We start from the raw sequence: 14,165 nt of genomic DNA, 5'->3' as shown, positions 1-14,165 counted from the left end.
TCCTTTTGACACCTCGTGTTATTTCACCCTTCTCCCTCTCATTTAAATTCTTGTGCTCTATTTCCCTTCCAGTACTGTGCCAAATTTCACATTGATGTATCTTCTCTCCTTTCCTCCCTCAGCTCTTGCACTGAGCATCATCTTATCCTCAATTATTTCAACTTCCATCTCAACTCATCATGCCTATTTCTTTTAAACTATAAACTGCCCACCCCTATTCTCAGCCATTCCTTTGACCTCGCCATTTCACTCAATACTTTCCTTGTGTCAATCCAAAATCACTTGCAAATGTCTCTCAACTCTATCTTCTTCCCTGTCTGATTCTCAAAAATAAATTCTTTCCACATTCACTAGTGTCACCCAACTGTTTGTCCTCTGTTCACTGTGATAGAGTGCTGTTGTAAATCTTCCCAAGACCTCCCTTAAAACTAGTGCTTTCTTTCACCCTGGCCAACCTGGTTCGGCCCCCATCTCTTCTTCCTTAAGATTAAGGGATACAGATATATATGGTTAATGTACATGGTAGACCATTTGTTTAGTCATTCATCATCAGTTCTGTCTAGAGCACATAAAGGTTGATTGGGTCCTATTTTTTACTTCCAAGACTGTAATGTCTAAATCCCACCATAAAACCCTGGTGACTATATATCACCATAGCTAATCCCCATTTTTCTCACCATAACCTACTGCAGCTTTAAAAAATCTTCCAATTCGGATCTCTTGAATTTCCTCTTTTAAAGATTCCACCACTGGTGACCATATCTTTAGCTGACCAGGCCTTAAACACTGGATTTTTCTTCGTACACTTCTCCACCTTTCTTTCCTCCTGTAAGTGTTTCCTTTAAGCCTACCTCTTTGACCCAGCTTTTGGCCAACTATCCACTATCTCATTATATGGCTTAGTGACAGATTTTGTCACATAATGCCTCTGTGAAATGCCTTAGTATATTTTGGTGCTTGAAAGGTACTTTAAAAATCTGAATTGATGTTGTGGAGTGAAGATTCTGGAATTAATTTCTGGAATTAATGAAAAGATGGTAGATAGGAGCCAGAGCCTATTCAATACTTGAATTAAAAAGCATTGAACTTGGATCAAATGTACTGAATATCTTCCATCAAGCAAAAATTGTAACAGGCTGTGAAAATAACCTGGATCAAGACATTGCACATACATGCCAACGGATCTGCAAGGACAATGGCTCTACAGCGCTGTTGTTATGTAAAAGAGGCCACATCTGATGAAACATTTTCAACTGGACCTTGAGAAGATAGGAGGATTTTGTTAAAGCAGCCCATTCTGGGACTCAAAATGAGCAAATTCTATAGTACAAAATTGATTGTCACTGCTATTTGCCTTTGTTACCATGGGCTCAGGAGGAGATTGCTTATTGATTGACATCTTAGATTCTTTTAACAGGTTATCGAGACATGTCCTGAACCAAGGTTACTAGACAACTTACGTGAATGCAACAAACAACTGGATCTTGTACAGAAAGGTCTGAGTGAATATCTGGAGACAAAGAGAGCTTCCTTCCCAAGGTAAGAGGTTAATATTCTGTTCAACGCCAGTTTTGTGTGAAAAAATGTTTCTGGAGTTGATGGTAAAAGAGATTATGTAGTAGAACTTGTGTTTGTTTTCTGAGTAAGAGGGGCTAGGTTATGAAACAAACTTAGAATGGGATCAGTTTAATTGGAGAAAATGAAATTAGCTGGGTGAAAGAAAATGGAAGGCCTCCTTAAAAATAGTTCAGCAATATCTGTCAATGCGAAGAAATTTCAGCAACTAAAATGAAGTCTTTCCTTGGAGACCACCCATTTCAACCTAAGACAATTTTTCAAATGTGGTGCAATGACAGCACTATTTCATCTGAGTCATTAGATTGCTGGTTTGAACCCCACTTCAGAGATTAGTTTAAATTTGGGCTGATGGTGCAATTGCATACTGTTCATTTGGATTAGCATCAGTTGTTGTAGCTTTGTTGCTAGACAGGAGTTTGATGCTTTCATCATTTCTAACCCTATGAAAGAATCATCAAGAGAGCAGTTAATAGCAACCTGTGGCAGCTTTTGTTGATTGATGAAGAGGGTGTGGTTAAAGTGCTCTGTCACCTTTCTAGAATTTGGGCTTTTTCTGTGAACAACAACCTAACTGTGGCCAGGGCAAGCAGGTCCAGAAGCGTCTCAATGTCTCAAGGCTCAAAAAGGCAGTTGTGAAGGGATCTCTCAGGGAAACCCAATAATTGTCTTTTTGTAGCAAACATAGACACCATTCTATATTCAGGATGACTCTTCTGTACTCCACTGCTGTACAGATACCTAGCCTACCTCTTTTCTGCATCAGGATTGCTTTGACAAAAACATACATTGTGCATTAAATTTCTTTTTAATCCTATATCTGTGTTTCCTGTCTTCAGAATTCATGGTATGTTAATGTTTTATTGGGTTCAGTTTATTTATAGTCCTGGAATCATAAAGGCTTCAAATAGTCACCCCTTGTAACATTTCTCTGTCGTTAAACATTAACATTAATGCCCTTGCTATTGTAGGGTAATCAGATTACTCCAAGTGGAGACGAAGCATTTTTCGACATACAATATATATTATCTTGGAATATGCCAGCCATAAATCATAACATCTTGTTTGGTTTTCCTTCTTCCACCTGTTACCATGCTAATGGCATCAACAAGCTTTTCATCAGATACTGCCAGATTTCCCTCCTGTGTTCCCTCCTCCAAATGTGCAGGTGCAATTTATGTTCATTTGCTCTTTGTATTTCTCCAGAATCATGATATTGCATTTTTTCACGTTAAATAGAATCTATTATTCATAAGCCCATGCCTTGCACAATCAATCCAGATCCCGCTGGATTTGCTCCATTCATTTATTTTACTAACACTCCTTCCATGCAATGTCACAGAGCAATCAGCTTTGGAGTAGAAGTGGGAGGTTAGGGAATAAGTATATAACAATTCCATCTTGGACACCAGGGTAAATACAACAGGTAGATAAGTATGTGTGTTAATGTAATTATAAAATTGCACAAAAAGCAGAAATTATACACTGTAGTTCTTTTTATTACAGATTCTACTTCCTATCAGATGATGAACTACTTGAGATCTTGTCTCAGACTAAAGATCCTACTGCTGTTCAGCCTCATCTGCGGAAGTGTTTTGAAAATATTGCTCAAGTAAGTCATAAAGAAAGAAATAAAGGAAGCTAAAGCACAGTGGCTAAGTGCTAAATCTCTATGTCTGGGAACCTCTTTCAGTGGCTGTAGAGTCCCTCTGTAAAATGAATTTAAAGGGTCATAATCTAGCTTGTGCTGGGCAAGGGAGCACCAAACAAAACATTGCCCATCATTTTAGCTGGCACTAAACATGCTCAGGCACCAAAGGATGCCTACCTGGGACTTTTTTTTAATGCCACTCTATTGCAGTAAGAGCAGCTTTTCTGAGGTTAGGGCTGAAGCAGAGTAGAGGAAGCTTTACTAAGTGTCTAAATGTTCCAAGATGATTTAGGAATTCCTGGTTATGATGTTTGGTGTTGGAAGTGTTCCAATCCCAGCACAAATGTCTGATTATCTTGATGAATAAAACAATATTATAAACATGCTTTAGTTATAAGCATGAAGAATAACATGAAGAAAGCTTGAGTTAATTCCTAGTCAGGGGAACAGACAGCGCAGTATTTTTTAAAACTCATTTCCAAAGTTAAATTTTGTAAGGGATAATTCAGAATGTATTTTTCAGGGAGATATCTTAGCCCAGCCAACAGAGTGTGTCCTGACAACTACAGGCCCACCTCCAAACCTTTTATAGGGTCTCTATATTCTCCACCTTCTGAGAGGACAAAAACTGGTTATAATTTATAATGTGGCCTAAGAAAAATTACATTCAAATAAACTAATATTTAATCCTTGTTAAACTCCAAAAATTGCTGATCCTCAAACAGAGCCTCTATCATTAATAACAACCTTCTGGAAATAGAAACGTTAACAATTCCTTACTCAGTTCAAAACATGCCCATCAGTGCCTCAAAGCTCAGTGTTGCTTAATGGCCTTCAACGGGGCATTTTGTCATATAACTTTTCTAAAGAAATGCACCATTAACTGGCCTTCAAAGGGCTAGCAAGTTTATCATTTCCTCAAAAAAGCCAACTAAATCGATGAGAATGACACTGTCATAATGCACATTAGACATAATGAGCATATGGTTTCCTTCTGCACTGTAACGATTCTGTGATTCTGTGTGTCAGCATCCAAAACCAAACAAATTGTCTACTATTTTCTGTGTCTTAAGCTTAATACCTTTTTGCAATCAAAATTAAGATACCCAATGTAAACATCATGCAAACATCAAACACTTGCAGGTTCAGGGTAAACAACATATTTATATAGCACTTTATTTGTAATAAAACATTCCAAGATACTTCATAGAAGTGTAAAAAAGTTAAATTAATCATGATACCATTTAAGACAACATTAGGGCAGTTTGTTAAAAAGGGTGTTCTGAAGGGGTAGATTTTAAGGAATGTCTTGAAGGAAGATAGAAAGTTGGGGACATGTAGAGAGGGCATTATGTGGAGCAATCAAAATCAGGGATGGTCAAAAGGCTAGAACTAAATGGGCACAGATACTTTAGAGGCTTGTGGGTATGGAAGAGATTACAGAGGGAGGAAGGGAATGAGACCCTTAATAGATTTGAAAACAGGAATAAGATTTAAAATTAAGACGATCCTCGATTTAGAGTCAAGATAGAACTGAGTGTAGTGGCAATAAAATGAGTAGGACTTTGTATGGGTAAGGACATAGGCAGCAGATGTGTTGAGGTAAGGAAAATATCAGGAGAAGGCAAGATTATCAACATGGGAAATAGACAGCCTTAGTGATGGCATAGATGTGTGATTCATCTTACAGACACATATGACACCAAAACTGCACACAATCTGGTTTAGTCTTAGACAGTTGCCAGCGTGAGGGATGGAGTCAGTAGCTAGGGAATGATGTTTGAAGCAGAGACTGGACGCGCATGGCTTCAGTCTTCCAAATATTTAACTGGAGAAAATTTCTAATGGATGTCAGATAAACAATCTGATAATTTATTAGCAGCAGAGAATCCAAGAAATATAGTGATGACCAAGAGCTGCTATCATCGGCATACAGTACATGTGAAAATTGGCTTTTTTCATTTTAATGATATCACCATGGGCTACGTATAGGTGATAAACAGGGGGGGCCAAGGATACATCCATGAGGCACACCAGAGGTAATGGTATAGGAGTGGAAGAGAAGCCATTACAATTGATACTTTTGTTATAACTAAATTGATAAGAATTGAAGTAGACAAGTGCAGTCCCATCCAGCTGGATGGCAGTGGAGAATGATAGTGCGGTTAATTGTGTCAAATCTGAAAGATCAAGAAAGAGGAGGATGGATGTCTACCTAAAGGAGCAAATGTCTCTATATTAACTTAACAATGTCGCAACCCAAAACATGTTTTTTGGTGCACTAGAGCCACATTTTACATTTATCACCAAATTCTGTTCCGCTTTCATTAATAAGGTGAGACTCAGTCATAGTAAAGCCTTATGCAAGGCAATACATAGTTTCTACAAGTTCTTAGGGAAGCAGAAAGTTCTGAGACCTCCCTGCTTAATTATTGCCTGTTTAAATCCAGTTCTGATTTAAAACAACTTTACATTAGCTTATTTTTGTTTTCTAATTTTGCTGTTTTATTGTGAAGGTTTAATATTTTCTATTTAATAGTTACATTTCCAGGAGGACCTCAACATCACACACATGTACTCTGCAGAAGGAGAGGAAATTGAACTCTTTAGAACAATCTATCCTACTGGAAATGTGGAGGATTGGCTGCTGGATGTAGAAAAGGTTATGAAGGAGAGTGTGAAAGATAACATTGAACGATCATTGAAAACATATCCAGAGGTAAGAGAAAGCGTTGATGTTGTTTCATTGGCCCCTTCACCTGTCTCTACTGAGTAATAGATTGGGAAATTGTTTCTGCAGGGTGTTAATTACATTGGTGCTCCAGATGGTTTTTCTGGAAGAATAAAAGAATTTTCTTCATGAATAAATCGAAGATTGTGACTAAGACACAAATAAGATAACAACCGCACTAAAATGTGGTATATATCACAAAATATTCTTATAATATTAAGACCAAAGTATTTTCCAAAAAGACATTACTCACAATTTGTATTGTAATGTTAGAATGATTTTCACTCAGATGCTGTCAGCAGGAAGCTTAAATAGGACAATGTGATTACCATAGGTGTTCTATCAAGGAGGAAGATATCTCATTCAAAATGCAAATTTGATTGGCAGTTTGGTGAGCAGGTCTCCACAGAGCTGTTGAAGTCATAGAGTCATAGTCATAGGGTTGTACAGCGTTTGAAACAGACGTTTCAGTCCAACACGTCTGTGCCAACCAGATATCCTAAATTAATCTAGTCCCATTTGCCAGCATTTGGCCCCTATCCCTGTAAGCCCTTCCTATTCATGCACCCATCAAGACGCCTTTTAAATGTTGTAATTTTACAAACCTCCACCACTTCCTCTGGCAACTCATTCCATACATGCATCACCGTCTGCATCGAAAAGTTGCCCCTAGGGTCTCTTTTATATCTTTCTCCTTTCACCTTAAACCTGCCCTCTAGGTTTGGACTACCTCACCCTGGGAAAAAGACTGGCTATTCACCCTATCCATGTTCCTCATGATTTTATAAAACTTTGTTAGATCACCCCTCATGCTCCAATGCTCCAGGAAAATAACCGCAGCCTATTCAGACTCTCCCTAAAGTTCAAACCCTCCAACCCTAGGCAACATCCCTTTCAATCATTTCTGCACTCATTCAAGTTTAACAACATCTTACCAACAGCAGGGAGACTGGAATTGAATGCAGTGTTCCAAAAGTGGCCTAACTAATGTCCCGTACAGCTACAACTTGACATCCCAACTGTTTTACTCAATGCACTGACCAATGAAGGCAAGAGTACCAAATGCCCCTGTCTACCTGTGACTCCACCTTCAAAGAACTATGAAACTGCACCCTAAGGTCTCTGTTTGGCAACACCCCACAGGACCCTACCATTAAGTGCATAAATCTTGCCCTAACTTGCCTTACCAAAATGCAGCACCTCAATTTATCTAAATTAAACTCCATCACCCACTCCTTGGCCAATCTGATCAAGATCCCACTGTACTCTGAGATAACCGTCTTCACTGTCCACTACACCACCAAGTTGGTGTCATCTGCAAACTTACTAACCATTCCTCCTATATTCATGTACAAATCATTTATATAAATGATAAAAAAACAGTGGACCCAGCACTGATTCTTGTGGCACACTGCTGGTCTCAGACTTTCAGTCTGGAAAACACCCCTTCAACACCACCCTCTGTCTCCTATCTTCAATCTAATTTTGTCTTGAAATGGCTAGCCCTCCCCAGATTCATGTGATCTAACCTTGCTAAAAAACAGTTTACCATGTGGAACCTTTTTGAGTGCCTTGGTGGTCCACATAGACAAAGTCCACCTCTCTGGCTTCATCAATCTTCTTTGTCACTTCTTCAAAAAACTCAATCAAGTTAGTGAGACATGATTTCCCACATACAAAGCCATGTTGACTATCCCTAATCAGCCCTTGCCTTTCCAAATACATGTAAATCCTGTCCCTCAGGATTCCCTCCAACAACTCACCCACCACTAACTTCAGGCTCACCAGTCTGTAGATCCCTGGCTTTTCCTTACCACCTTTCTTAAATAATGGCACCACATTAGCCACCCTTCAGTTTTCCGGCACCGCGCTGTAGCTATCAATGATAATAATATCTCAGCAAGGGTAACTTGGTGACGGGATATTAGCCTCTGTGGAGTTATTTTGGCTTTTATGACCGCTGTGAACTTATGTACATAGCTACATATAATTCTTTCATCTTCAGGAGTTGGACTAAGCAGTACTGAAGTGAGACAAGGCCAATTGTAAATCAACAAATTAGTTTATTTTGTATGTAATATATGAATAACAGATCATAGTCTTTGCAGTGAGATTGAATCATTCCTGAAAACAAATTGTAACAAAAAATCCCTTTATCATTGCCCCTTCTAGCTTAGGCCCGAGCCTTTTACTACAATCAGTGGTAACTGAACCAGCTGCTTCTCATAAAAGATCGGAACTGAAATTGTACCCGTAATCTGTAAAGGTTCTCCAGTATAGGTTCTCAGTGTAGCCAAGATCTTATGTAAACTTAAGGGTCAGACTCCAGAGCAAATTTTGTTAAAGGCTGGTTTTGCGATCACTGAAATGGTTGTGCTGGTATCGACCACCATTAGAACCAGGTGACCATTTAATCAGGCATTTATTTTGATTGGTTTTTATTTGGATGTCGCTAAGTAATTTAACTGTTCCAAACCAGATGTAGGTTTCTAGGGTGTGCACTATCCTGGATACCAACCTACGAGTTCTCTTACTCAGTTTAGGTCAAGTGGGACTGTTTTGTTGTCTCAAGTTTGCATACTGGCAGCAACTACAATGGCTTGCCAGCCTGGATTCTGAAGAAAATTTTAACTGTTTGGCCAAGGCTTGGTTTGTTTTGGGGTTTTGCTGTGGGCTGACCTAGAGTTCCTCTGTTCAGGATATGTCCTGAGTGAGGCTATGCAATTGCCTTCACTCAAGTGGTATTCCCCAAGCTGAGTCTGACTGGTAAGGATGTCCACTTCCATTGGAATACCTCACAACTCATATGCTCCACTTGCTGCATTGGTTGGAGTGCAGTTTGAAGTCCAATTGTGTTTTAGCTAGTTGGCAGTTTTGCATGGTTACAACATTAATCCCACTGAAATAATTCCACAGAGGCCATTATCCTGTCACCAAGTTACCTTTTATTTACACGTGGATAGCCCTTGGCACTGATCCAGCTCCTTGAGAGTCAGCTGTGAGTGAACAGAACCTCTGGCACTCCTGTTTATATCTGTCAGCCAGGGCTCCCTGATTGGGGCTGTTAATCTGGTCCAATCAAGGAAGTCATATTCTATGATGTACACTTGGCTGACCTCATTACAATCACTATAAAACCCACCATATAAATTCAAATATGTTTTCTTTCCAAGGTCTCATCATTTGCATCGTGTCCCTAATTTACATAATCAACATCTTCTTTACTTGATTCAACTTCTGTTACCTTCAAACTCAACTTTTATAATGCTAGCGTCTTGAACACCATCAGACTCAAACTTCAATTGCCTTAAAACTGACCAATCCCATTTGTCCATCACCACTGTCCTTGCAGACCTCCATCAAATTCGAGTCCATCATGTTAAAAGCTCTCAACCTAATTTAAAATCCTCACCCAATCTATCCCTATCAACCACAAGTTCCAGCTAATATTTTCTCTTTTCCTTCCTTCAGTCACCTTGCACCTATTTTGTAACATCTTCCCTGAATCCATCCATATTGTTCTACATTTAAAAGGTTCCTCTAAAACCTATCTTTATGGCTGCACTTATTGTCATCTCCCTAATTAACTTATGATTGCTTAGCACCTACCTCTACTGTCTTTTACATTGTAGGCAAGCTGTTATTAAATATACTGCAAGAAATTAGTGTATTCTATATAATCCAGGCAAGCAAAAGATATCAGGTGAATACATACATGATCATCAGCATGAAATCACCTGGGCTACAATCAATTAAGGCCCTCAGGTTCTTGAAATTTTATTGAGAGTAGGTGCAATGTCATTGTATAGAGTGCTGCCTTAGGGAAGGAATCCTGCTATTAAAGACATGTTTTAAAAAAGACACCAAATTTCTATCAAAGCTTGAATATTGCTATCAAGACTCTGAAAAAATTAAATCAAAACTTACCTTCCCTGTACCAGAGAAAACATTCATATTTTTGCACAAAGGAGAAAGAGCTGATACCATTGTGCTTAACCTAGATGAATAACAATGTCACAGAATTAGAAATGAAGATGAATACATTCAATTCAAACAACAATTGAGGCATTTTAAGTTATTGGCTGCATATCTTTCAGATTATTCTGCTACCTTGGAGTATTAATTTGCCAGCTTTTCCCAAAGAATTTCCTTATAGCAAAAGTTTCTAACTGTGGGACAAAGGGGCACTGATGGAAGTGCAATCTTTTGGATGAGACATTAAGATGTGGTTTTATCAGCCTTTCAGATGGGCTAAAAAGATCCTATAGAGTCATTCAACATGTAAACAGGCCTTTGGCCCAACTTGTCCATGCCAACCAGGTTTCCTGGACTGGATTAGTCCCATTGCACTCTTCCAAAGAGCAGGAGAGATATCCCCAGCGCCCTGGCCAATAGTTATCCCTTTATCAACATAATAAATTCAGATTATTTGGTCATTATTACTTGGCTGCTTGTAGACCTTTATGTGCAGAGATTGGCTCCTATGTCTCCGACATTACAATAGTGACTACACTTTGAAAATATTGCAATTAATTAACTGTAATGCGCTTTTACGTGTTCATGATTTGAAAGATACCATATAAGTGTATTTTTCTTTTGATTAGTTGTGAATTGAAAGTGCAACTCCGACAATTTTTTTAATTTAATGTATTTCTCTAATCAACATGTTCACAGATGTTATTCAACACCTCTGGAGCAGGTGGGTCTTGAATCGTGGCCTCTTGGTCCAGGGATAGGGACTCTATCACTGAGCCATAAGAACTCCCTAACTCCCACCTTTTTTTTAAATGAAATTATTTTTCTCATCAACCTGTTTGGACATGTTATTACACTCCTCTGGAGCACGTGGGACTTGAGCCGAGGTCTCCCAGTCCAGAGGTAGGGACACTACCACTGCACCACAACTCACACCATTTTTATGGTGGGGAGCTGTTATGGCACAGTGGTAGTATCCCTACTACTCGACTGGGAGGCGTGGACTCAAGTCCCACCTGCTCCAGAGGTGTGTAATAACATCTCTAAACAGGTTGATTAGAAAAATAGGTTAAATTTAAAAACAAATTAAAATGTTTTTTAAAATTCCCACCCCTATTGATGAAGGTCAAGATATCCAACAGGTGTGAGACCATTTGCTTACACTAATAAGGAATGTAACATCAGTTTGAATTACCACTTGTAACACTAGTTTGGCCTGAAGCAGACACCGCTCACTGCATTCAGGCAAAATCTGCCCCAGATGCAGACTAGTGGTCCTTAAAGAAGCCACACTTCCCAAGTTAAGATCTAAGGTACACTTAACTGAATTCATAGTCAAGTAGATCTTGTTTGTCTTATCATTTCAATATGCCAGTTCAAATTCCTCTGATTACTAGTTCATGCCCTACAGAATTAAATGATCCAACTTCCCTCCCAAACAAATATTCAGCATTGTTAATTTTATCAGAATGTTCTGTCCCTATAGATGACCAAATAAGAAGACAAACTTCATCTGCCCTGTTAAGTACATTTTGCACTGGCAACAACGTAATGGAATTGCTGACTGCCACATCTCGCGGTCCCCCAACCATTCTGCTCTCCACTCCAATTCTCTTCCCTGTATCTTTTTACGTTCTTAATTTTTTTTGGGGGTTGGTGTTGATGGTGGCATAGTGGTAATGTCACTGGATCAGTAGTCTAGAATACCAGGCAATTGCTCTAGGCACTTGAATTAAATCCTGTCATGGCAGCTGGTGGAATTTGAGTGCAGTGAATAAAATCAGGACATTGAAAGCTAATCTCAGAGATGATGACCATGAAACTACCATCGATTCTCAATGGTACAAACTCTTCTTGTTCACTAATGGAGGAAAGCTGGCGTCTTTCCTAATCTGGCCTTCATGTGAACCCCCAGATCTATAGCAAATTGTGTCTCTTCATTGACTGTCTGAAATGGCTCAGTAGACTGTTTAATTCAAGAGCAATTTGGGATAGACAATGACACATGCCAGTGACACCTAGATCTCATGCAAGTATTAAGAAAAAAAACTTCAGATAAAAGCATCAATAAAGTAAAGTCATGTCACAACTGTTTATTTTCAATTAGATGAAGTTTATATTTGATAACTGAGACAAATTCCTTAGGAATAGGCGAAAATAGGAATTTTTGCATACTTCTAAAAAAAATTCTCGAAAACGAAATCACAGTCCATCTGGTTTACTTTCTAACCATCATAGAAATCAATCTCTATCAATTAATCTACAACAGATCCTGATATGAAATTACCCCTGCCAGTGGTAGAGAACTTTGGCAAAAAAGTCACCTGTTCCTCCTAACCAGGTCCCACCTGTTAAAACACAAATTACTTGTATAATATATTCCAAAATATTACTTCTTTGAAAGAAACCTATCTAGTTTGCTGTATGCTTCTGCTGTCTTCCCTTGGAGCCAATGCAATAGAATGCAATGACCACTTGGTCAATTAAATGGTACTTGCAGAATTGTTAAGTTCTGAGGTCTTTTTAAGTGTTAAATCAGCTTCTCATGCTGCCAGTTGGAGCTGTCTGATTGTTATTGAATAATATACTCTATGTATACACTAACACAATGCTGTTTTTTGTAGACCAAACGTGCAGAATGGGTCCTGATCTGGCCTGGTCAGGTTGTTATTGCAGGCTGCCAGACCTTCTGGACCATGGAGGTATCTGAAGCACTACAGATAGGAGATTTGGGAAGCAGACTCTTCCCAAAACTTGGCAGTCAGGTTTGTATGTTGCCTACTGGTAGTTAAAATGTAGAACACTGGTATATGCTATGGAATGACTATTGTGCATGTATCCTGCATATTTCTTGCATAGTTATCTGTTTGTTCTAACCACAAGTTCACAGTAATTGCCTGTAAATTACTTTGCAGTCAACTTTTAATAATGAAGGTATATTTAATATAAATATTACGTCAAAACAAGTAACTAATAACAGTACTGTAACATGCAGGGATAAATATTAAAGTGGTAATAGTGCCACTTCATATTGGTCATTTTGCTAATAAGTTTATTTACAAGCTTTTCAATAATTTGAAAACATGTAATGCTTGAATCTTATATTCTTGGTGTTCAACTGGTTGCTTTTCTTGGTACTCTTGACTCAGAACACCTACCTAAAGTAAACAATTAAACAGGAGTGCTGGACTGAGAAACTGCAATAGAAGATCAATCAGAGAAATGACCTTTTTTTAAAAAAAAAATGTTTGGGATGGGATTGTTGTCAAATTGACAAATTGCTGCAGTGCATCCTGTAATTGGTAAACAGTGCTGTCATGCGTGGTGGCAGTGGTGGAGTAAATGGGTGTTCTTGCAGACAGAGTATTTATATGGTTATTCCAGTTCATTTCTGCTTAAAGGTAATCCAAGTTGTTGATGGTGAGAGAATCGGTGATAGTAAGACCATTAACTGTCATGGGAAGATGGTTGGATTCTCTTTTGTTTGAGATGGTCATTACCTAGCATTCATATGGCCCCAATGTTATTCCCCATTTATCAGACCAAGTCTGAATATTTTCCATGTCTTTCTGCATTGGAGGACAGACTGTTTCAGAATCTGAGAAGTTAGAAATGGTATTGAATACCGTACAATCACCAATGAACACCTCATTTCTGATTCGCTGGAAGTAAGGCCATTGATGGAACAACTGAAGATGGTTTGGCCCAGGACATTATCCTGAGGAATTTTTGCAGCAATATTGATGGCTAAGATGATTGACCTCCAAAAACCATTTATCTATCTTTTGTGCTAGATGTGATTCCAGCTTGTGCAGAGGTTTTCCCTTGATTCTCTGGTTCCTTGATACCACATTTGGTCAAATGCTTCCCTGATGTCAAGGAACATCACTCTAACCTCAGCTCATTTGTTCATGTTTTGACCAAGCTCTAATAACGTCTGGAGTTCAATGATCCTTACAAAACCTGAACTGAGTATAGCAGTAAGCAGGTTTTTGGTGACTGTGTCAATTGGTATCATTCATCACATTGCTGATAATTAAGTGCAGTTTTATGGAGAAATAATTGGCAGATTGGATTTGTCCTGCATTTTGTGGACAGGACACAGCTCAATGAACCATGTTAATGCACAGATGCCGTTTTTATTGTTGTACTGGAAAAGCTTGACTGGGAGCATGTCTAATTTTGGGCCACAGTCTTAAGCACTACAGCTGAAATTTTGTCAGGGCCTATTGC

The 14,165-nt window shown here is 38.7% G+C and overlaps 1 protein-coding gene across 1 annotated transcript in view; it reads left to right on the top strand.

The window, feature by feature from the left end:
• Positions 1 to 14,165, top strand: part of dnah1 (dynein, axonemal, heavy chain 1) — a 395,000-nt gene that overhangs the window by 126,590 nt on the left and 254,245 nt on the right. The window contains exons 24-27 of the mRNA XM_048606524.1: positions 1,418 to 1,539; positions 3,082 to 3,187; positions 5,766 to 5,945; positions 12,557 to 12,697. Coding sequence (XP_048462481.1) covers positions 1,418 to 1,539; positions 3,082 to 3,187; positions 5,766 to 5,945; positions 12,557 to 12,697 — 549 coding nt within the window. The remainder of the gene's footprint in view (positions 1 to 1,417; positions 1,540 to 3,081; positions 3,188 to 5,765; positions 5,946 to 12,556; positions 12,698 to 14,165) is intronic.

Source organism: Rhincodon typus, chromosome 16 (assembly GCF_021869965.1).
Source record: "Rhincodon typus isolate 14 chromosome 16, sRhiTyp1.1, whole genome shotgun sequence".
NCBI classification, from domain to species: domain Eukaryota; kingdom Metazoa; phylum Chordata; class Chondrichthyes; order Orectolobiformes; family Rhincodontidae; genus Rhincodon; species Rhincodon typus.
This window is presented reverse-complemented; position numbering and strand designations above follow the sequence as displayed.